The sequence below is a fragment of the Ahaetulla prasina genome, chromosome 3 (genome assembly GCF_028640845.1).
Source record: "Ahaetulla prasina isolate Xishuangbanna chromosome 3, ASM2864084v1, whole genome shotgun sequence".
In the NCBI taxonomy this organism is placed as follows: Eukaryota; Metazoa; Chordata; class Lepidosauria; order Squamata; family Colubridae; genus Ahaetulla; species Ahaetulla prasina.
In genome coordinates this window covers 36,997,817-37,021,347 of record NC_080541.1, presented here as the reverse complement: position 1 = coordinate 37,021,347, position 23,531 = coordinate 36,997,817, and the positions used below count along the sequence as shown (strand labels likewise).

Below are 23,531 nucleotides of genomic sequence, written 5' to 3'. Positions count from 1 at the left end.
CGCAAAACAGAGCGCATGCGCCTTTGGGTGCCAACAACTGGCTGGCTTTCCACGTTGGGGAAAATTGCTTGGATTACACAATTGGCAGCGAGGAAGGCGCGGGGGGGGGGGGACGACGACACAGAAGCGCCGCCCCTTTAAATACCTGAGCGGCCTTACCGCTGCAGCTTGCATTGCGTTGTATTATATTGCCTTTCTTCGTGGAACAGAAACTGGGCGAGGCCGGAGAGGAAGGATCGCTGCTTACGGAGGCTGGTGTGATCTCTCGAGGTCGGTACAGCGGCGAGTATTCCTTCCAGATGGGTCGAATTAAGTGCATCCTTTTTGGTCGGGCTGGTCGGGGGATGGTGGACCTTGAAGGGCATCAGCTTAAGCAACACTAGTCGAGGTAGAAGAAAGAGGAGCCCGAAGGGTGGAGTGGGGTGGCAGAAGGATAAAAAGACAGAAAAGGTTCGTTTGGGTGAGTGGGAGAATAACCGCAGAGAAAGAAAGTTTATATAAACAGGTTGGTTGTTATTGATCCTTAATATCAGTAATACATTGGTGGTAGGATACTGATATCCTTAATATCAGTAATACATTGGTTACAGGCCTGGAGACAAACTTTTGGGCGAATTGGTATCTGTGTTGTAGATAATTTTGGAAAAAGAAGCTGCTGCCAATAGGTGTGGCTCCTGGGACATATTGGGTGTGTTGAGGACTCAAAGGCAATGAAAAATACCAGTGGTGGGATTCATCCAGTTAGTACCACTTCGGGAGAACCGATTGTTAACTTTCTGAGGAGCTTGATGAACTGGTTGTTGGAAGAAATCATTTGGGGAGTGAACCGGTTGTTAAATTATTTGAATCCCACCACTGAATGATACGCTAGGTCAGGGGTCTGCAAACTTGGCTCTTTTAAGACTTGTGGACTTCAACTCCCAGAGTTTAACTCTGGGAGTTAAAGTCCACAAGTCTTAAAAGAGCCAAGTTTGCAGACCCCTGACCTAGGTCCACTTAAAGCCTTACCTGTGCAGGCCGTGCCAAGAGAAAGGGTGAGAAGGAGAAGGTTTAGCACTGCAGATCCTGCTGATTTCGGTTGGACCCCACTGTTAGAAACAAAAACCTATTTGGCTATTTACTCTTCTCTTTCCTTCAGAGGTTTGTGGGTGCACGTGTGCCTTCAAGTCAGTGTTGACTCCTGGTGACTGCCTGGACAAGGCTCTGCAATTTTTTAAGCAAGATTTGGGAAGTGGTTTGCCATTGCCTACTTCCTAGGGCTGAGAGGGAGTAGCTGGTCCAAAGTCAGCCAGCTGGCTTGCTGCTTAGGGCAAGACTAAAGCTCTGGGTTTCTACCTTGATTCCTTAACGGCTTAACCACTACACCAGATTGGCTCTCTTAGAAGTACAAGGTTGCATTTTTTTTCTGAAAAGGATATTATGCTTACAGATATTATCTTATATTTGTAATTTACTGTTTTAAAATGTTTCTCATGGGTCCCATCTATACTGCTGCTGAGTCCTCACTTTACCACCAATTGAGAACAGAGAGATAGAGATATACCCTCTGTTGGGCTTTGAATTTGAGCGTGTATTCTGATTGGTTATCAAACTCCCATGGGGCCATGCAGGGGTAACTTTGTAGGTTGTTTTGAGTCCTCAGCTTGGTTGAATCTTGCTGGGTGATATAATCTCCCCAAGTGCTATGGAGTGAGTTCTGTTGCTAGATGGGTAGATGGCTAATCCTACCTTTGTTGGATCTTAGGTGAGGGCATTTGCTTATGAATACACCTAGCTATCTCTTTATCTTTTAAGTGCTGACATCTGCTGTGAGCTATTGAGAGTGTGGGGGCTGAGTTTCTGTCTTAAGATTTCTATTTCTCTTTTAAGGGAAATATTCTGCCTTTTAATATTTCCTAGAATATTTCATTTTTCTAGGAGACTGGTGGGTACTAACTTCCTACAGTTTCTTTAACTAGTTTACTGGTTGCATGATATGTATATGTGTAACTTCAGAAAAGCTTTTAAAAATAAACTAGCAAGAACTAATAGAAAAAGAAAAGTGCCAGAAGGAAAGAAAAAATATAGACAGAAGCAGGTTTCAATTTTCTTTATAGCAGTTATAAGTGAAAAATGTAAATTTACCTATTACAGTACTTCATACAGATGTTCATTCTTTATTGCTCTAGAATAGGGGTGTCAAACGTTGTCACAGTGTCATCACATGACATATCAGGACTTTTTTTTCCCCTTTGCTAAACTGGGTGTGGGCACGGCCAGCACATGATGCATCTGGCCCTTGGGCTGGAAGTTTGACAGCCCTGGTCTAGAAGTAACTCAGAGTAGCAGACATATATAATAGTCCTTCCTCCTATTTTACAACCTTGCAAAGTGAATTGGGCTAGGAGAGGATGACTGGCCCAAACTATCACCCTCATAGCTTTCATGCCTAAACCTGGACTAAAACTCAGTCTCCTGGTTTCTAGGCCAGCGCCATAACCATTACACCAAATTGGCTCTCAGTTACAAAGCTTACATTTTTTCTATAATCTTTTTTTTCCTAAAATTAGATTACATTGCATAAAGTATGTGATTTTTCAAGTTATATCTAAAGTAATATGTGTATATCAATTGATCCCTTGTTTCTGAAAATATAAAATTCATGTATTATCCATATCTGTCTTAATAGAATAGAATAGAATAGAATTTTATTGGCCAAGTGTGATTGGACACACAAGGAATTTGTCTTGGTGCATATGCTCTCAGTGTACATAAAAGAAAAGATACGTTCATCAAGGTACAACATTTACAACACAATTGATGATCAATATATCAATATAAATCATAAGGATTGCCAGCAACAAGTGCAATATTTGTGCAAGGTGCTTGATTGAAAGCAAGACTAAATATAGACAATATAAGAAAGCAGTGGATAACATGGGACAGATATTAAAGTCTAAATACATGGTAAATTAAGTGACATTAAGTACAGTAACAGCTGGAGGGATATAGTTTCAAAAGTTATATGGGTACAATATGCTAAATAAGCTAACAGATTATTGCTATATGCAGGGTACACATGATAATTGGTTTTCTCATCTTGTTGCAGATGGCAGCGCAGTGTGTAACTAAGGTGGAGTTGACTGTTTCTTGTAACAATCTCCTGGATAGAGATATTAGCTCCAAGTCAGACCCACTTTGTGTGCTACTTCAATACACAAGTGGACAGCAGTGGTACGAGGTATGTTATAATGGCCATTGGGAGGTCAGTGAAATGAGGACCCAGAATGGGGGCAGTATGCTGACTCTGTAAACTGCTTAGAGAGGGCTGGAAAGTACTGTAAAGTGGTATATAAGTGCTATTGTTATTGCTATTAATACAGTCTGATTGCTTTGTTATTGGGAAATGGCAAGTTCAGGAAGTCCTCTTTTGACTTTGCCCTTAGGTATGAGGACTACTTTGTTTTTAAACAAAAATGCACCATTAATCATTTTAAATGGCAATTTCTACACATCCAAGCAATGTAAGAAGAGCTCTGTTTCTTTTTCCTTTTATTAGAAAATTCATTTTGCTGTTTAAATGTTCACATATAGGATTGCATTCCACTTTGACAATCTGACACAAAAACAGAATAGTAGTTCTTTTGCCAGGTATCTTGCAAATCTTTTCCGGAAGAGTCAGTGTCTTTTCGGGAGATGGAATGTGTATGACACATAGTTAAAGGAGAAGTATGAAGGAAGTCCCATTACAAATAGTCCTTGACCTATGACTACAACTGGGAAGCTATGTGGTCATCAGGCACAACATACAGTGGGCCAGAGTGACTGCCATAACTTCAAACCGCTCTGAATGAATGGTTATAAATCAAGGACTTTTTGTAATTGTATAGGTGTTCCTTGATAGCTTTGCAGTGTCTTGGGCAAAGAATTAATAAAATAATATCAGTTTAAAAGTACGTATTTTCTGGTTTTGCTAAAATTGCATTTTACATTAAAAGGCTTTGCATAATATTTCAAATGATTCTGAAAAATAGGAAAAAACAGTGGTAAAATAACATTTCTTTCATATTTATTTGAAAGTAAGTTCGGCAAAATAAACAGAACTGGCATTTAATAATGTAATCTAAAATTATATTTGTATTACAGTGTTACTATATTAACTTCCATTTATTCAATTACTGAAGGTTTCTTTTTGTAAACTGTTTTAGCAATCTGCGAAGGAAAATCTGTCAGCATTCTATCATTATAAAGATTTTTTAAAAGATTTCTTCATGCCTAAAATGTACTGTTTATACTTTACAAAAGTTTCAGCATAATCCTGTACAAATCTATTTATACTTACTGAAATTTATGCATTTCATTTTATTCATTTTATTTATTATTTGATCCCTGCTTTATTACTTTATAAATAATTCAAGGAGGCAAATATATTTATTACTCCTTCCTCCATGCTAATATAAATAGGTATGGGATTGCACATTTATCCATATTTTCTTTAATTTTCTGGAGGAGTGCATTTTTCAGAATGATCAAACAAAAGTTAAAAAAAAGTGTGATGAACCACTGTGCTGTATTGCAGGTTGATCGCACAGAAAGGATCAAAAACAGTTTGAACCCTAAATTTTCCAAGAAATTCCGGATTGATTACTATTTTGAACTAGTTCAGAAACTCAAATTTGGGGTTTTTGACATTGACAATACAACTGTTCAGCTGAATGATGATGACTTCTTAGGAGAATTTGAATGCACACTGGGACAGGTATGTGCAAACAGGTTCTAAATGTTTCTTAAATTATAATAGCATTGGCCATGGGGGGAAAAGACCAAAATACATTGACAAGATACCTTTATTTTGACAAGGGACGTTCTGTTGGTATAACCAGCTTGTCTGATCAACAGATTTTTGCATAATTTCAGTTAATTTGTGCTTTCCATTGGTTTCATTCTAGAAATTGTAATTGGTTCATTTACCATTGAATTTGATCCAGCAAGTGGCATGACTTAAAATTCCATTTATGCTAAAATTAATTAATGGTCCTTGCACACACAGTGAAAATGGAAGAAATTGTTACTTATTGTTCATCTTTTCAATAAACTATATTCTTTAAAAGCAATTTGAAGATTTTAAACCATATTTAAAATCAAAACAGAATGGGAAACTAGCAGCCTAGTTAAAAACCTTTCTAATTTAACGTGTGTGTGGGTGCGTATGTATAGGCCTTCAAATCAGTTTTGATTCCCAGCAGCTGCCTAAAGATATCCCTGCAGTTTGCTTGACAAGATTTCAGAAATGGCTTGACATGCCTCCTTCCTAGGGCTGAGGAAGAGTGACTAGTATGGGTGAAGATATCATTGGGACATTTGACTACTTTGGTTGAGCTATAATAATCATGGCTTTTTATACTAATATTTATTAAAACAAGATCTGTATGGCAGATAGGATTTTCTTTTTTTATCCTCGGGTATGTAGCTTCTCTCATATCTTCCTTGGTGCAGTATTTCTATTTCATCTAAACTAGGAAACTAAGTTTTAATTTAAATTAAATATAAGAATTGAAGTATAACAAAAACTAAGGTATAAGGTGGCTTATGGGCAGGGGTGGCGATTATGGATTTGATTATAGTTTTTTACTTCATAAAACAATTGCAACTGAATTGCAACTGCATCAGTTACTAGAGGTAGTAATTGTAATAAATTGCTTTCTTTTCTTGAATATTTCTGTATTTTACAGATTGTTTCTAGCAAGATACTTACCAGACCTTTATTGTTAAGGAATGGCAAACCTGCAGGAAAAGGTGTAATTACGGTATGAAAACAAAGCAGAAATTTTCTGATTATTTTTTAGTTTCACTTTTTCACCTCCTTCCAGTATATAAATATAAACAAGAGAAATGAATGATCTGTCATAGTGTGATTTACTTTTCTGCAAATATGCGTTTGAAGTTTTGTAAAGTGTTTTTCCATAAATTTAAAAACTATTTATTGTTTATGTTTTCCTCATTTGTTCAACGTTTTCTTTTGTGGTCTGAAAAATAGGAAACTATTTTTAATTCAAAAACAAATCTGCATACCAGATTTGAGTTTACATTTTTAAATAGTAATCTTGTTATTTTCTAAATTCTTTTGAAAATTAAAAACATTTTTAAAAATAGTTCCAAATAGGATGCCTTATATGTCTCTTATTCTGATGAAAGCAAGACAGAATTTTATTGAGTAAAGCCGGGGCAAAAATTTAAAAGGTACCTGCAACTGCATGGTAGATTACTATTATTGCTTCTGAAACTGATAGAAATGTCACATGTACTTTTCGCAGAATCTTCCATTTGTGTTTTGTTTGATTCATAAAATAAAATATAGCCATAATTTATTAGAATGGAGTGTCTTAATTGGTCTGTGTTTATTCAGATTAGTGCAGAAGAAATAAAAGACAACCGTGTAGTCCTACTTGAAGTTGAAGCGAGGAAACTAGACAATAAGGTGAGATAACTGGAAAACTTTCCCACCTTAATTCCTAAAATTTGTTTCCAAGGTTAGATATCAAAAAGGTGATTGTTAGCTAAATGTATAGGCACTCCACAGCAGTATTTCTCTTGACATGTTCCTGCACAACTTGCTGTTTTAGAAATCACTATAATCAGACTGTCACACTATGGCAAGTTTTACTCAAAATTGTAAACTTAGTTCAAACTGATGACACACTCCTAGTCCCTTGTCTTAAATATTGCCAGCTGGTGGGAGCTAGGATGTATGTCGTTTCCATGGCAGCCCCTGCCCTGTGGAACACTCTGCCCCTGCCCTCCTAGCCTTCATTAAAGCTTTGAAGAACTGGCTTTTCCCCCAGCACTGGGATATTATTGCATTCTGCACATTGAAAGTCTGACTTGGCACCAGGTTATTTTTAATGTATCATCATGTTTGATTTTATAATTTTAATATGGTTTTATATGCTGTTTTAATTTTTGATTGGGAGCTGCCAGTTGGTTAAAAGATGGTGGTTGTATAAATGTTTTAAATAAATAAATGAATACATAAAATTAATTGACTGAACTGTAGTTTACAAATAAGTGGGATTCAAATAGGGGGTGTTTTGGAGAAGGAAGTTCTATAACCCAAATTATTTATCTAATTATGGCAGTACTATTGCATCTGCATTGCTCTAAGGATGGAATGTTATTAATTTTTAAATACTCAATTTTTGGGGAATGAACTGGGAGATTAGTGCATTGAAATTGTAAAAAATTGCAATAACTGTTTCAGAGAGGAATGGTTATATTTACAGTGAACTTTAAACAAGCATCTTGGTATTATACTGATTTTTCATTCCTTGTTTAACCTGATTTTTTTGTGGTGGCTTCCTAGTTTGTTGCCATTGTTCCCTTTTAGAGAACAATGTTTTATTGTTATGCATTTCCTGAAGAAAGTCTGTTATCAAAGAAATTATACTTAGCCCTTTGGAAAGCAATCAGTGAGAGGGAATAAACAGAATTGCTTTGGACAACAGGACTATTACCACAAAAGAACACAAAGGATTATTTGGAATACAATTCATGTAGCTTATTTCTAATTCCAGGATTTGTTTGGAAAATCAGATCCTTATTTGGAATTTCACAAGCAAACATCTGAAGGAAAATGGGTGATGGTGCATAGGACGGAAGTGAGTGTCATTTTCTGGGTTTGGTTATTTCATATCACAGCTTATTTCAGCATCTTTAGTTCCAATTTCTGAAATTTTGCACCTAAATTCTGAATGCATAGCACTTTAAAAAAAATCAGCTGTAAGTTTTAAGAAGGGGTTTTTTATTAGATTTTTTTTTTCTTAATAGAACAGTGTCAGTATTGAAATAAAGACCTACTTTCTTATGCAGCGATACATTTGTTATATTCTTGGATAAATTTGTACTAGTTGTTGGAATAATTGAACAGCAGGTATTATCCAAAATGATTTATTCAGAAGTCTTGCTAATATATCAAAAACATACTTTTATAGGTTATTAAAAATAATTTGAATCCTGTCTGGAGGCCATTCAAAATCTCTCTCAACTCTTTGTGTTATGGTGACATGGACAAAGCAATCAAGGTAATATTGAAGGAAAGCAGAAGTATTATAGTTTGAAAGTATTTTGAACAAAGGTGTTTTAATTTAGAACCTTAACATAAATTTCTGTTCTGTAGCTTTTTTGAGGTATGAATGAATTTGTACATTAAATAGGATTTGCTAATGCTAATCTGAAAATTAAAGAGATTCATAAATATGGCAGCAAAATACACTGGTGGGTAGTGAATGATTTGATTGTCAAAACAAGCAAACTAATCAATTATCAAAATATCATAGATCAGGAGAATGTGCCTCGTTTGACACAGAAGCTGCCTATTCAAGAATTTCCGTAGTTTGGCAGCATCTATTTGTATTAAACTGTATTAGACTACAACTCCTACCAACATCCAATCAGCAGGCCTGTTGGCCAGTCTTCAGCTGAAGCAAGATATGGAAGGTGGAGAAAGATGGTCTAGTTCTTCTTTAGTGATACATCGGTAACTGAATTTATCTAAAACCATGTTCCTCACCCATTCATTTTTCTAAAACGTGATAAATCAGTAGTAGCTGGCTGGGTTTTACAAACTGTTTTTAAAACTAGTTTTGCATATCTTGTATCAAATCTTGCTCCTATGCTTATAGCTCTACTCCCTAATGGCTTTAGACCTTGTTTCTTTAATTGTATAATTAATTTAAACCTTCTTTTCCCTTTAACACTGTGTTTAAACACTACCCTGATAGCCACAAGCAAAGACACCTTGCATTCTCTAAAAGTGTTTGCAAAAATGTATTTCATGTGAACTTATCTCCAGGACTGCTTAATGTGACATGCACATAGTTTGTTTCCCAGAAGTTCTCTCCCATCTTCTTATACCTCACAGCCTTTATTTTATTTTATTTTAAAAAGAGGAAGTATGAAGCAATACTGAATCACGTAGCAATCCTGGCTGCAAATTCCACAACAGAAGAACACCATCTCATCTGCTCACTCACATCTTTATTTCCTTGAATTCAAGAAGGAGTTTTTCAGCTTATTAATATGGTTTCATCTTGCCTTGTTAGCTTTGATACTTTTTTGTTTATCCATATGATGATGTTCCACTTTCTCCCTATTTTGACATAAGGATTTCCATAGGAAAGGAAAAATAATGAAAATAGTAAAGGCCATATTTTAATAGTTTCCTTCCTATCTGCCATGATTGCACTTTAGGAAAATACTTTTTCCATTTTCATTCTTGCATAATTAATAACACTATTCAATAAGCCATTTAATTCGAGTCTCATTTTGATGGAGCAAAATCAAGTGTAGTGAATGTTTGATCTGATGTGTGATCAGGCTTGCAGTCTAAACTTCCTTATTAAGTACATCTGAGAAAATGGAAAAACTTGGATAGTTTCAGGAATTAAAAATCTGTTATAATGAACAAGACAGGGAAGTGTGATCTTATAATAACTGAACAATGCTTTCATACTTTATGCACACGGTGTCTTACATAGCTGCCTATTTCATTGTAGTAAGTAAAATAACTTTTCTATTTCTTCCTGACAGTATTGTCATTTTATGTGTTCAAATGGTTTGTTTCTCTATTCAATCATAATGCAGAAGCATCTCACTTGAATACCTCATTAGTTATCTTCAAAGTGTGTCTCTTTGTGTGTTGAAGCAATAGCATGAATTCTTTTTTTTTCTCTATTATGGGTGGGAAATATAACTCTCAGTATATTATAAGACCTATATTAAACATTACTTTGGGTGAATATCTCTTAATGATTTGCATATTACTATGTTAATCATTAAATTCAGGAATGTCCATAAAATACATGTTGAAATATGGTACTTGTAGTGTCTTCCACCCCTGACTTCAGCTTTATTCTGTGTGCTTTCATTATGTCAAAATTTGTTTCCACAAATCATCTTTGGTAATAGGAGTCTCTGCATGTTTGCATTAAAGGGAATGTCTGTGCATGTATCTTAAGAACATTAAAAATATATATTTTGGAATATGTGCTGGATTGCAGTGTTTATATATTAGATTTGAAGTAACAGTGAACTCATCAAAAATGATAAATTTAAGCAACTGAATTTCCTTAAAACTTAATTTTTAAAGCAGAGGTGCAAATACATGAGACGTGTAATGGCGTATTTAGTAGTATATTACTACTACTGTTGCATTCAGGTTTTGGTGGACTGTTTTTAAAAACACAGTTGACGCTATCACAGTTACTGAATTTATAACTATGTTTGAGCAGCAACGTAGTTTGATACTCTTTAGATATCATGATACCATGTACATTATTCTAGACTCATGCTGTATGCTTCATTTTAGGTTGAGTGCTATGACTACGATAATGATGGATCGCATGATCTCATAGGGACGTTTCAAGCTACAATGTCTAAATTGAAGGAAGCCTCTCGACATTCACCAGTTAGTCTATTTATACATCTTTCTCATGTTAATTGAAATGAATGTGGAAGCAAACACTGCTGGTCCTTGGGGCTTTGCTAAAATAAATAGATTGATTCAAAAGGGGAGCCCATAAATGGAAGTTATCCAAAATGCCTTATTGGACAAAATGAAAACTGCTATGCAGCATGAAAGTATCTGCTTGCTTTCTCTTCCCTTTTCTCACCGGCTTGTGGGCAATTATGGCATTTAGCCCTAGACTGCTAGTTCCAAAAAGTTTATTATTACTTCTAATAGTCTTGTGTGAGCATAATGCTAAAATATTAATAGCAGCAATATTTTAATAGCAGTCTAAAAATCGGTAAATACAAAATTTTGCACAGATTTGCTTCTTTCCTTCCTCAAATTCAAACAATTAGCTTTCTCGCACAGTCAGGCATAAGTAATTGACAACTATGCTATCCATGATTTATGATACAAAGTTCAGTTGTAGATTTATTAGACCCAGATCCGAACAGAACTTGGACAAAGGTTGCCAAAAGTCATGCATGTGAGAGCACGTTTCCGAGTAAGCAGACTTGGGATCACGGTCTAAATATGTGCCATTTTTACTCTTTTCTGTAGATTGAGTTTGAATGCATCAATGAAAAGAAGAGGCAGAAAAAGAAAAGCTACAAGAACTCAGGGGTTGTGAGCTTTAAATACTGTGAGGTCAGTGCTTTCAAAATATACTAGGTCCATATTTATGTGGACATATCCACTGCAGTAAGGGAAATACAACGATAGTATTTGATTTAATGGTTGAACTGGAAGAAAACATTGTTCCTTGCACTGTGACTAAATCCAACATTTTGATGCAGCTTCTGCAATTTTATGAGGTTAACAATTTGCAGTATTTTATTCATGTATTAGATTTTTATCCTGCTTAAGAGCACAAAATGTCTTTCCTCCTGTTTCTTTCGTATAACTACTCTTGACATCACTTAGGTGGGAAGAGTTGTTTCTCTGATGCAGAATTCAGCCTTTGGCACTAATCTGGTCCATTGAACTGGCTCTTCCTTGTTTAGCAGAAAGGAAAGATTGCAAATACACCATTGCTTCAGCCACTGCACAACTTTCCTTTTTTTTTTTTTGAAAAAAAACACAGGGTAGTTGAAGCTAGTGAATGTTGTGCAATAACTGTAAAATGCTGTTCTGTTTCAAAGGGGTAAAATGGTGCTCTGAAGTTCCTGTCTGCAGCCCCTTGGACCAAATGTCTTTTTTGAGGGATCATAAAGTACGGTTGTGCTGTCGCAAATAGCTGTTTAAAATGGTTGGCAGCAGATGTTATGTTTGCGCCCTCACATGCTCTGAGAGCAGCCTTTGGCCTTGGAAACTGAGACTCTGCAGTGCCTTAGTCACTCCTGCTGCAACAGGTCCATACAGCACTGAGCATCAAATACCTTACTTGGATTTTGCATTTAATCAATCCTTAAATTTCTGCAACTAGGACACTGCTGTTCCCATCTCACAGTCCATCCCCACCCTCAGTTTAGACGTAGAAAATCCTGCCGGAATCCTGTTGGGACAAAACTAGATTGTGAAAAAAAAAGTTGATTCCTTGGTTTATGTATCACTACATGACTTTTCTTTAGGTCATCACAGAATGTACTTTCCTTGACTACGTCATGGGGGGATGCCAGCTGAATTTTACTGTAAGTAATCTATAATTCCCCTGTCTTAAGTATTGGCAATAAGTTCTATTCATTTAAGAAGGGCTGGATACATGCTTCCATGCCAGAACTATTCCATTAGTACAAAAGTGCTGGCATTACAGAAGAGGATACAGGAGACATGATGTTCTATTTTTCTGCTGGGGCATAGGAGGCTTATGCTCAATGCTACTCTGTGTGCTTTTAAACATTGCTTCCTGCAGCATTGCTTTGGGATTCAGTTTCTATAACTTCCTAAGTCTGTGTATTTATCTTAATTGCCTTTAAAGAAGCTCAAGGAAGTGCAGCCTCTTTTGAATTAACTGTGACTGGAAATTGGGTTCACAAGGAAGGGGTTTTTTTTCCTGGATTTGGGAACATTTCCCTAATTGTTAATCTTCATGCAGTTTGTGTAAACAAAATCTGTTAATTTCATGGGGGTGGGGGGGAAACCTTTCACATTTTCCCATACAAACTTAGCTTGTCCTGTTGATTGGTATTACAACAGGTAATATGGAACAAAGTAAAGTTTGTATATTATTGATGTTTTTATTATTATAGGTTGGCATTGATTTTACTGGGTCTAATGGAGATCCTCGTTCTTCAGACTCTTTACATTACATCAGCCCCAATGGAGTGAATGAATACTTGTCAGCCATTTGGTCTGTAGGAATGGTCATTCAGGATTATGATGCGTATGTGTTTTTATTGAATTGTTCTTAAACTGTTGAACATGATGAGTGTACTTGGATTCTTCAATAAGTCAAAGCTTATTTTAAATATTTTAATTAATTGTTTGCATATTTTTAAAATTTCCCAACCTTGGTAATATCAATAAGAGTGGCTTTTCAACATACACTTACATTAAATGGTATGGCTAAGCTAAAACTAAACATTCTCACTGATGTATCTTCTCAGTGAAAGAAAGTATAAAAAAAGGGTGGGGGATTGGCATTCCAACAGTTGCTGAGGTAATTGAACTTTTGTATTATGAATGCCCCCCTTGTAAAAGTTCTGCAATTAGTTCCAGGAAGTTTTGTCCAGTCTTTAGCGGCCTTCCCTCTAAAACTTTCATTGTTTCCTTCCTTGTATTCTGGCACTAATACTCTGAAAGTGGATTCTCATATTCAAATGGATCCTATTTATTTCAGTGTACTCATCATGCCATCTAGATACTATTGAATCATCTTTCTTCTATGAAATATTAACCACCTATCCCATCTTTTTGTCTTTCTACTTAATTGGCTTTTCTATTTTTTTCCAGTATCTTCTGCAATTTTTCCTATCCTTTGCACTCCCCTGCCAGATTCCTGTTGCAGATATGTACTTCCTGTTCACTTGCAGAACCATATGTGCAACTCCATGCTGTATGCATGATTCTTGGATCTGATGAAACAAAAGTTTTTTTTAAAAAAAAAAATCCCACAGTTTGAGTATTTAGAAATCAGAACCAGAACTCCAAATCAACTTCCTCTTCTCCCAAAGAAATAAGGGATTTCAGAAGGCTTACATCTCCAGTTTTGCCTAATTGTATACACTTCAAAAAGTGTATATCTTCTATGCAAATGTCACATTAGGGAGGCATATTAGGGCAGGGATATTGAAGAAATAGCACTAGCAATAGCACTTAGATTTATATACCACTGCTTTAGAACACTCTCTAAGCAGTTTACAGAGTCTGCATATTGCTCCCAGCAATCTGGGTCATCATTTTACCGACCTCGGAAGAATGGAAGGCTGAGTCAACCTTGAGCCAGTCGGGATCGAACTGGCAGTCAGTAGAACTAGCCTGCAATACTGCATTCTAACCACTATGTCACTTGGCAATAGTTACAGTTTCACCAGAGATCCTTCATCTGCAGATAAGTAATGGCACTAGGATTTCATAGATTTTTCATTTCTTTGTATATAAATCATAGAACTGTTGTGAAATCTGAATGTTTTATCAGTGTCTCAAATTCAGTAACTTTAAAATATCTGAACTCCCAACTCCCAGAATTCCCCAGTCCATTCATCTACAAGTTGCTGAAGTTGAGAAACATTAATTAGAGGACTGCCTTAGCAGTATTCAGTACAATATGTATATGTTGGTGCCACTAGGTTATTTATTCTCCACCCTGTGCTGGAATTGATGCTGCAAATAATATGCAATACCTCAGCGGTATGAGGAGATTAGAATCTTAGCTTTGCCACCCATGCAGAAGTAATTTAGCAGATATTTGGAAGGGGATATGAGTCACAGATGCAGGCTTTCTGTCCTTCCAAAGTTGGATAAACCACTTCGTTAGCATTGAGAAATTGGAGGAAACACTCGTCAGTGTCACTCTGAAGATCATGTTGGATCTTTTTGCTTTATTGCAATAATGATTTAACTTCAGTTATTGGATGGATTAAAAGTATGATGAATTTTCGGCTATACTTTGGCTATACGTTTTTCGGGTATATGAAATGAGTAGAGTTGAATTCAACTGGAAAAAAAAACACACTTGGTTCCTAAGATAAAGTAAGAAAAAAGAGTAAATAAGGAAGGCTTTTCTCAGCCTTTTATATTGCTTCTCTGTTCACTTGGACATCCTAAAATCTTCAATCTGGGGCAATCCTGAACAATCTGTTTGGAGAATGGCTTGCATTGGTGGGGGAAAAGTTGTCCTTCCATGGACTTCCTTTTTTTGATTCTGTGTCATTTTGCACATACCTACTTAGAATAAACACTCACTGATTCAGTTAAACTTATTCTCAGATAATTTGGTAGTGGGTCCAAACTACGCATTCTCAGGTAAGCAGAAACTGCAGAAGAACTGTACTCCTCAGTTTATGACCACAGTTATGTCCAAAATTTCCTTTGCTAAGCAAGGCAGTTGCTAAATGAGTTTTGCCTCATTTTGTTATCTTTTTTGCCCCAGTTGTTAAGTGAATCACTGAATTTGTTAAGTGAATCATTCAGCTGTTAACCTGCTCAAGCTTTCCTAGTTGACTTTGCTTGTTGGAAGCTGGCTGGGAAGGTCACAAATGATGATTGCATGACCCTGGGACAGTGCAACTATCATTAATATACAGCAGTTGTTATCTTCATTTAACCACCCTGTAATCCCTTGCAGGGTGGAGTCAGGGCAACTGAATGGAGCTAGCAGAGTGTTTTAATGGCCAGATGCCCTTACTGTTGCCAATGCGGAGTTTTGTTCAGCAGATATATTCTCAGTGTGCCCAGAGAGAGAAATATCTGCCTCTGCTTAGGATCGAACTCACAGCCTCCTAATTGTGAGGCAACAGCTCCACTTCTGGGCCACCATACGACTCCTAATACACACCAGTTATCAAGTGATCAAATTTTGATCACGTTGAACCCTGAGGATGCTGTAACAGTCATAAGTGTAAAAAATTGTTATAAATCACATTTTTCAGTGCTGTTGTAATTTTGAATGGTCACGAAATGAATGGTTGTAAGTCAAGGACTGCCTGTACTGTTCATGAACATATATTCTAGTGAATGCACAACTAAATATTTACTTACCATTGTTTTTCTAAATTGCTTACACAGAGATAAGATGTTTCCAGCTTTTGGGTTTGGTGCTCAGATCCCCCCTTCATGGCAGGTAAGCAGAATGCTTTGGAAAGATAATTCACACTCTAGAATATTGTTGAAGTTCATTAATTAAATTTAAAAAATTGTGACATGATGTAGATTTAGAGCAGTGTTTGTCATCTTGACTATTTTAAAATGGGTGGACCTCAATTCCCAGAATTCTACCAGCTGGGAGATTCTGGGAGTTGACATCCATCAATCTTAAAAACTGTTAAAGTTGTAAAAGTTTGATTTAGAGGAAAGCTACTTGGTGAAAAAAAAATGGGTACCTTTCTGTATTTTCAGGTGTCTCATGAATTCCCGTTGAACTTCAACCCATCAAGTCCCTTCTGCAATGGTAAGTTTTAATATACTACAAAAGTATATCCTGACATTTCCAGGTATAATGAATGTAATAGTAGAGCAACACTTGACTCAGTAATTGCACATTCTAAAATTAACACTGTTAATTTTGCATAATTATTCAGAGACAGTTATAAAAATAAAGCTTTCTGATCAAAATTCCCTGCCTGAAGAGAGATTAGCAACAGGTTAGACACTTTTTGAAAATATGGGAAGGAATTATTTGTTTTTAAATTTTTTTTTACAAAATATAACACTCTAATGAAGTTCCACAAAGGGTCTTGTAAAGCAGGGGTCTCCAACCTTGGCAACTTTAAGACTCGTGGACTTCAACTCCCAGAGTTGAAGTCTATAAGTCTTAAAGTTGCCAAGGATGGAGACCCCTGTTCTAAAATATATGAGTTTCTTATGATTTCTTTCCATAAAGGAATTGCCATTTGTGGAACTGTTAAAATTTTACTACAGGTAATTCTCTTTGGAACAAGAAGCTGTGTTGCTACAAGTATTTTGATGTTGGGTCATGATGAAATTTTCTGCGTGCTCCTGTACTTTCAGGACTTAACAATATGAAAAGAATCACCTTTGCAGGAAATACTGACAGCTCTTCTCCAAAGTCATGTGGCCTTCAAAAGTCCTTGGGATTTAAGTTTCATTCACTGTTTGACTAGTTAGTCTGCTTAAGGCTTGAGATAAGCAACTTTGTAGACCTTCTGCCTTAAATATAGACCATTTACAATAGAAATGCTTATTGAAGCTTTAGCATATAGACCATGGATGTCAAACTCGTGGCATCACATGCTGATCATGAAGTTTTCCCCCTTCGTGTAGCTGGGGTGGGCGTGGCCTACACATGATGTATCTGGCCCGTGGGCCACCAGTTTGAAACCCCCCCGATATAGACCTTCATAAACTAAAATGGAGGGTGACCATGATGGATAAATTTTCTTCATTATGTTTTTATTCCCTGCAGGTGTCCAGGGTATTGTTGATGCATACCGGGTCTGCCTTCCTCAAATAAGATTGTATGGGCCCACCAACTTCTCTCCAATCATCAATCATGTAGCTAGATTTGCTGCTGCAGCTTCACAACAGAGAACAGCCTCAGTAAGTATCTTTTTGCTATGCTTAAGTGTTGTGAAAAGATACTGATGAGAGAATGAGTAGTGGAATGAATTTCTGAATTAGCCAAAGTTCGTGGTAATGACAAAATATAAACAAACAAATTGAATTTTTTAAAATACATATAAGCAACTACATTTGGCAAGCATCTCTACCATGTTAGAATCCTTTTAGTACTTTGTACTAAGAGTAAAATGTTGCAAAAAAGCCAAATGGAAATTAATTATTTATGATGAAGAGTAATACTAACTGCCATTTGTGTAGAACATAAATATCTGTACCTGTCCATTTCTTTTCCCTGAGATGCTCTTAAAGCAATTTGGTTTTCATAAAGCAAATTTACATCTGTTACACATTGGGGTGAATGCTGGTAACTGTTGATTTGAATAATTATGCTTCTTGGAAGTCATAATTGAGATATCAGCCTGATTCTAATTATCCAGGCATTTATGGCTTCCTGCTAATAATTCTATCATTACTTATTTAGAAAATGGTAATATAAGCTCAGAACATGAATTATGACTTTTTATAAGATTCCTGAAGCACGAATATATACCTTCAACAATAATTCATTGCAGCAATACATGAATGAAAAAAAAGTAGAAAGAGCTTATTACCATTTGTCAGGCCAAGAAACTAAGAAACAAAAATATAACCAGGTTTCCTTTTCTTGTGATAGAACATAGCAGTTATCTCCCTGCATGTTTTGGAACCCTCTTCACCTCATATTTGCCATTTTTCCGAGTTGTAAATTGGCCTTAGTGGATCCTATATTTTTCAGATGGGGTGATATCCTTAAAATGCTCTAAACCTCAACATGGTATTAACAAGAAGCTCCTGTATCCGGAGTCTTACATGAGAGGATAGATGTGGGGAAATGAATGTCTAAAGAAGCAAAAATGGTTCTGTATAAAAATATGTCTTTGGCAACTAAAATGAAATTAATTAAATAGAAGTGAGTATTGGTGTTCGTTGTGAGCAACATAAAAGTAAATTGAATACAATTTAGTTGGGTAAAAAGTTGATTTAAGATTTGATGGAGAAAAGCTAATGGAATGTTTCACTGTTCAAAGTACAAGAAGTCCTCAACTTGCAACCCAAAATTGAGCCCAAAATTTCTGTTGCCAGCTGAGCTGTTAAGTGAGCTGTGCCCCATTTTACGACCTTGCTTGTCACAGCTAAGTGAATCATTGCAGCTGTTACGTTAGTAACATGGTTGTTAAGTGAATCTGTCTTCCCCATTAATTTTGCTTGTCGGAAGGTTGCAAAAGGTGGTTACATGACCCTGGGACACTGCAATCATCATAAATATGAACCAGTTGCCAATTTTAATCACGAATTTTAATCACGTGACCATGGGGATGTTGCAACAGCTGTAAGTGTGAGAAATGGTTAAAGGTTACTTTTTTCAGTGACGTTGGAACTTAGAATGATCACTAAATGAACTGTTGTTAAGTTGAGGATGACCTGTAACTTAAGTATCATTGTTAGGTACATCATTCATTGGCATCCTTCAGTCTCGAAAGACTATGGTATCATGCTCTGGAAAGAGATCCTAAAACAGCATCTAGTGTGGCTAAAAAGGCCAATTCAAGACTGGCAATCCCTTCCACACTTGAGGGCAGATACATTCTGTCCCCTGCCCAGCCCCCAGATTTTGCTGGTTCCGGGACTGCCTCTTTGCCTCAGCCTGCTGAACAAATGTCTCTTCGAATTGGAGAAGGCCATCCTGCGTCTTTAGCCTCCAAGCTGAACAATCGGAAGTCAAGGTTTCCCAGTTGTTAATGTCCATTCCCAGGGCCTTTAGGTCCCTCTTGCAGATATCCTTATATCGCAGCTGTGGTCTCCCTCTGAGGCGCTTTCCCTGCACTAATTCTCCAGACAGGAGATTTTTCGGATCTGTATGTTAGGTACAGTGGGAGAGTAAAGAATACTATTCTGGAAATTTATCTGGAGATAATAATTGTGCCTTTGTATAAGGACTGCTCTCCAGATAACAACCTAAGACACACATCAAATCGCATTGACCTTTTTTAGTGTGTTGTTTTGGAACTATTCCTTTCTGTCATTCTTATAAATTGGTATCCCAGTCCCAATTGGTATCCCAAATATACCTTTGGAATAGATTTTCCTCAGTTTTAACAAAGTCCTTTTGTTCAACAGCAATATTTTGTACTCCTGATAATCACGGATGGGGTGATAACAGACCTTGACGAGACCAGATCTGCTATTGTCAATGCATCTAAGCTTCCCATGTCCATCATTATTGTTGGTGTTGGAGGTGCTGATTTCAGTGCCATGGAATTTCTGGACAGTGACAGCGGAGCTTTGAGATCACGTTCAGGAGAGGCTGCTCTTCGAGACATTGTCCAGTTTGTGCCATTTAGACAGTTCCACAATGTAAGTATTCTTTCTTAAAGATGTGCACTGGTTCAGGTTCAGTCCTAGGAAGGTGTGTTTAGAACATGTGACGAGATGAATGCAATAGCAATTTTCTGTAGCTCTTTAAAGCAGCTACAGGAAACGTTTGGCTTTATCAATCTTACAGAAATTCCACTAATTAAGCAACTTAACATTGCTCAATGTTTTGTTATGTCTTGCAAACAATGCACGGTGATGATTTTTATAGATCTTACATCATGTTTTCGTTTAATTTTCAAATAATCCAAAATGCTCTGCTGTTATTTTTGGCTTTATGAAGCCGATGTAAAAGGAAGAACTCCACCGTGACACAGCGGCTCATAAAGACAACCTTAACAGACCAGTCAGTTTGTGGTAGTAGTCTTTCCTTTGAAAAAGGTGCTCCTGAGATTTTCCTAGATGGGCAGGAATTGAATCAATTGGCTTTACGTCTGTCTCTGTCCTTTGAATTAGGCTCCCAAGGAAGCTCTTGCTCAAAGTGTCCTGGCAGAGGTGCCACAGCAAGTGGTGAGCTACTTCAGCATGTACAAGTTGCAGCCACCAAACAAGCCGTCAGCCAAGCAAGAGGAGCAGAAGCAAGCATGAATCGCTCGGTGGGAAGTTTCTTGTGCTGCCTGTCTGTGGTGTCCCTTGATTGTGATGCACAATAAAAGCTTTTTCATACATTTTACAGAAAAGGCGCCATGTTAAGATAGCCTTTCCCTTTTTCGTTCTGAGTTGCCAAAGATGCTCTGTGTTTAACCCTATTGCAAGTGAGATTACAAGGGTCTCCAACAATATATACAGCACATCCCAGAGCAGTAGAAACATTTGGGTTACTTTGAAATGATAGTGTAACTTGCCTTGGGTGCTTAATTCTTGCATATGCCCTATGTCAAATATTCAGTCTTTTTTTTTTTCTTCAAAACTTCAGAACCATTAAGACCAGGGTGCTAAATTCAGGATATTTTAAGTATCTTTCTTCATTCCTCCTCCATGGTGTCTGTCTTTCTATTTCTGAATATTTGCAATTTGATGAAACGGTAAACATTTGAAAACTTTTGAGTATTATATGGAGACTGGAACGGAATTATATGATAATTTATAGCTTGCTTTGTAGTATTAAACCAAGCTAGAATCTGACTGTGATACATAGTTGCCAACAGTTTGTGTTCGTCTTTGTGTCCACATAAAGGATATAAATAGGATTAGGATTGCTTTTCTTGCTTATTTTATCACAAATCAGTTTTATTTTTGAGATATATAATTGTGTAAAATAAGAACATTGACATAGAAGCTATATATGTGTGTGTACCTGGGGAAGCTTACCTGTTTTATAGCTGTATATATATAGATCTCTATGTACTAGAGAATCTGTATTATTTTAAATAGTTCATAAAAGGTTTCTCTATGGCTGTGGCTAGTTCCAGGATGCTTTATCACTTTCATTCAATAGTATAAGCTGAAGTGCTCCCCACAGCTGATTTAGAAAAGCTAAAGAGTGTAAATTTTCTTTTTATCACAATGCCAATGTTTTAGATTATCTTATTCTGCATGTTCTTTCAGTGTTTGGGGGATTTTTACCTTAGTGACAGTTTGTGATTGTGTTTATCTGCTTTCAGCAATTTTTTTTTTCTAAATCCCAACTACATGCTGGTCAATAATCCTGATGTATTTTCTTGCTGTTTGTTCAGTAAGAAGGAAGTGCACATCACAGTTCTGTTCTTTTGTGTGTATACTCTAAATGAAATGAAATTGGACTGAGCTGTCTGAAAAGGATTCTTAACTGTACAACATAAATTATGTAGGCCCGTATCAAAAGTCAAAAATGAGAAATCAGTGTTAATAGCAAAGAAGCTGATAGGTATGCATTTTTCTGGGAAAGTGAAAGTACCAGCCTTCTGTCCTGAAGCTTTGCATTAAAATCATATTAAAATGGAAAATATCTGCAGCTTATAACATAACTAATGTCATGTTTAAAAGTAGACGTCTATTTAGAATATCATCTATTCATCTAATTGAAGGTATTTTTATTAGGAATATTCTGCAATAAAAAAAATCTTTAGCAGGTTTCTTCTAGTATCCTATTGGGAAATTTTTTTTCTTTGTTTCGTGCATATGTATAGGTGACTATTTATTTAGATCAGGGATTTGTTGCTAGTGGTTCGGTGAAACAAACTCGATGTCTGGAATGTTTAAAAATGTATTGTCTAATGGTATGCTTTGTGAATATTACTTACTGTATTGCGACCAGTTTGCATCAAAGGTTTATCATGTTGGAGTCCAAGTATTTCAGGATCAAAAAATTAGAATACAAAAGCTATACTTTGTAAACTCTTGAGATATTTGTTATGAGCTCTTGTAAGAATGACCGAAATTTTATTTTTGCACTTTGTTACTACCTTATACTGTATTTTCTGACTTAAAACAAAAGGGAAATGGCAATATCTCAAATAGGGGCCACTTCCTGCATGTTTTTCACTCCCTTCAACATATGATCTTAAGTCCATGGCATATGCCAAGCTATGCAACTTTTTAAATGGATTTTTTTTAATTGAAAAAAGTTTGCCTTTTGGACCATGATATTTTGTGATTGCCTTGCCCACTGTGTCAGCCATTGCTCACAAAATTCAACAGGTTCTCAGTATTCTGAAAATTACTGTGTTGAGCTGTTCCTATCTTGAAAAATGACAGCATAGCCTACTACTATATACGTAAATCCATAGAAGTACTGCATTTCTTAAAAAAAATAGTATGATTAGAACTGCAACTGCAAAAATATGAATGTAGTTTTTGCTTATTAAAACTTTTTAATGCTTTATTTAAGTAATACTTTTTCTTATGTATGTTTTCAGCATCCTTTTTCTAGCCAGTTGCTAGCACCACCTTGTGATAGATTTTGATATTGGCATATTTGTACCAATGGTTTTTTTTTAATTTTTCCTACTTGATACTTTCATCATAAATTTGTATTTTGCTTTGAAAATACAATATCATATATATGGCTTGCACTATCATATTTTCTGAATAAAGCTGTTTTTCTATGGATGTTGAAGCTGACTTTGAATGTGATGTGGCACATTTTAGTGACATATAAACCAAATTTGTTATATCCCAATAGTTCTCTTGTCTTTTAACTTTTTCCTCCAGGAAAATGTGTTTGCTGACCTAATGGTCATATTGTAACAGAAGAGAAGAAATGCTTTTGCCCATATGTTTTTCAAAACTTAGCTCAAATTTCAAAACATTCTCAAATTTATTCTTTGACCAGAATAATTGTTCATCATATTAATATAAAATTTATATGCTGCCCATCTTACCTCAAGTTACCAGACTGAGAATAGCTTCCCAGGAGACTTAGTTATGGGAAGAATTAAAACTGTGCTGGAAAAAAAATCATTTAACAGAATAACAGCATTGGAAGGGACCTTGGAGGTCTTCTAACCCAACCCCCAGCTCAAGCAGGAAACCCTATATCATTTCAGACAAATAGTTTTCCAGTCTCTTCATAATTGTTGAGTTGATAGGTAAAGGTAAAGGTAAAGCTTCCTCTCGCACATATGTGCTAGTCATTCCCGACTCTAGGGGGCAGTGCTCATCTCCATTTTAAAGCCGAAGAACCAGCGCTGTCTGAAGACTCTGTGGTCATGTGGCCGGCATGACTCGATGCCAAAGGCGCACCGAACACTGTTACCTTCCCACCAAAGGTGGTCCCTATTTTTCTACTTGCATTTTTTTATGTGCTTTTGAACTGCTAGGTTGGCAGAAGCTGGGACAAGTAATGGGAGCTCACCCGTTTACGCCGCACTAGGGATTCGAACCGCTGAACTGCCAACCTTTTGATCGACAGGCTCAGCGTCTTAGGCACTGAGCCACTAATAGGTTCATATAGTAACCTAAAGCCTAAGGTAAGCAATTCACATCACATTACTTTCAGAGTTGAATAACACTTGTCTTTGTTTCAGTTTCTTTAAGT

General features: G+C 36.4%; 1 protein-coding gene across 1 annotated transcript; it reads left to right on the top strand.

Moving 5' to 3' along the window:
- The first annotated feature begins 118 nt into the window (after window positions 1–118).
- On the top strand, window positions 119–22,610 carry CPNE3 (copine 3). The gene is made up of 16 exons (XM_058177254.1): window positions 119–270; window positions 3,089–3,220; window positions 4,559–4,738; window positions 5,712–5,786; window positions 6,386–6,457; window positions 7,551–7,634; window positions 7,968–8,057; window positions 10,343–10,441; window positions 11,045–11,131; window positions 12,055–12,114; window positions 12,673–12,806; window positions 15,650–15,704; window positions 15,980–16,031; window positions 17,007–17,140; window positions 19,319–19,555; window positions 20,030–22,610. Exons 2-16 carry the CDS (start codon window positions 3,089–3,091, stop codon window positions 20,159–20,161), a joined length of 1,623 nt encoding a protein of 540 aa, XP_058033237.1. The 5' UTR covers window positions 119–270; the 3' UTR covers window positions 20,162–22,610.
- Window positions 22,611–23,531: the final 921 nt, after the last annotated feature.

Coding starts and splice junctions, on each gene's coding strand:
- CPNE3 (XM_058177254.1), top strand. CDS start 3,089: ATGGCAGCGCAGTGTGTAACTAAGGTGGAGTTGACTGTTTCTTGTAAC. Junction 6,458..7,550: donor CGAGGAAACTAGACAATAAG/GTGAGATAACTG, acceptor TTCTAATTCCAG/GATTTGTTTGGAAAATCAGA. Junction 11,132..12,054: donor TGAGCTTTAAATACTGTGAG/GTCAGTGCTTTC, acceptor ACTTTTCTTTAG/GTCATCACAGAATGTACTTT.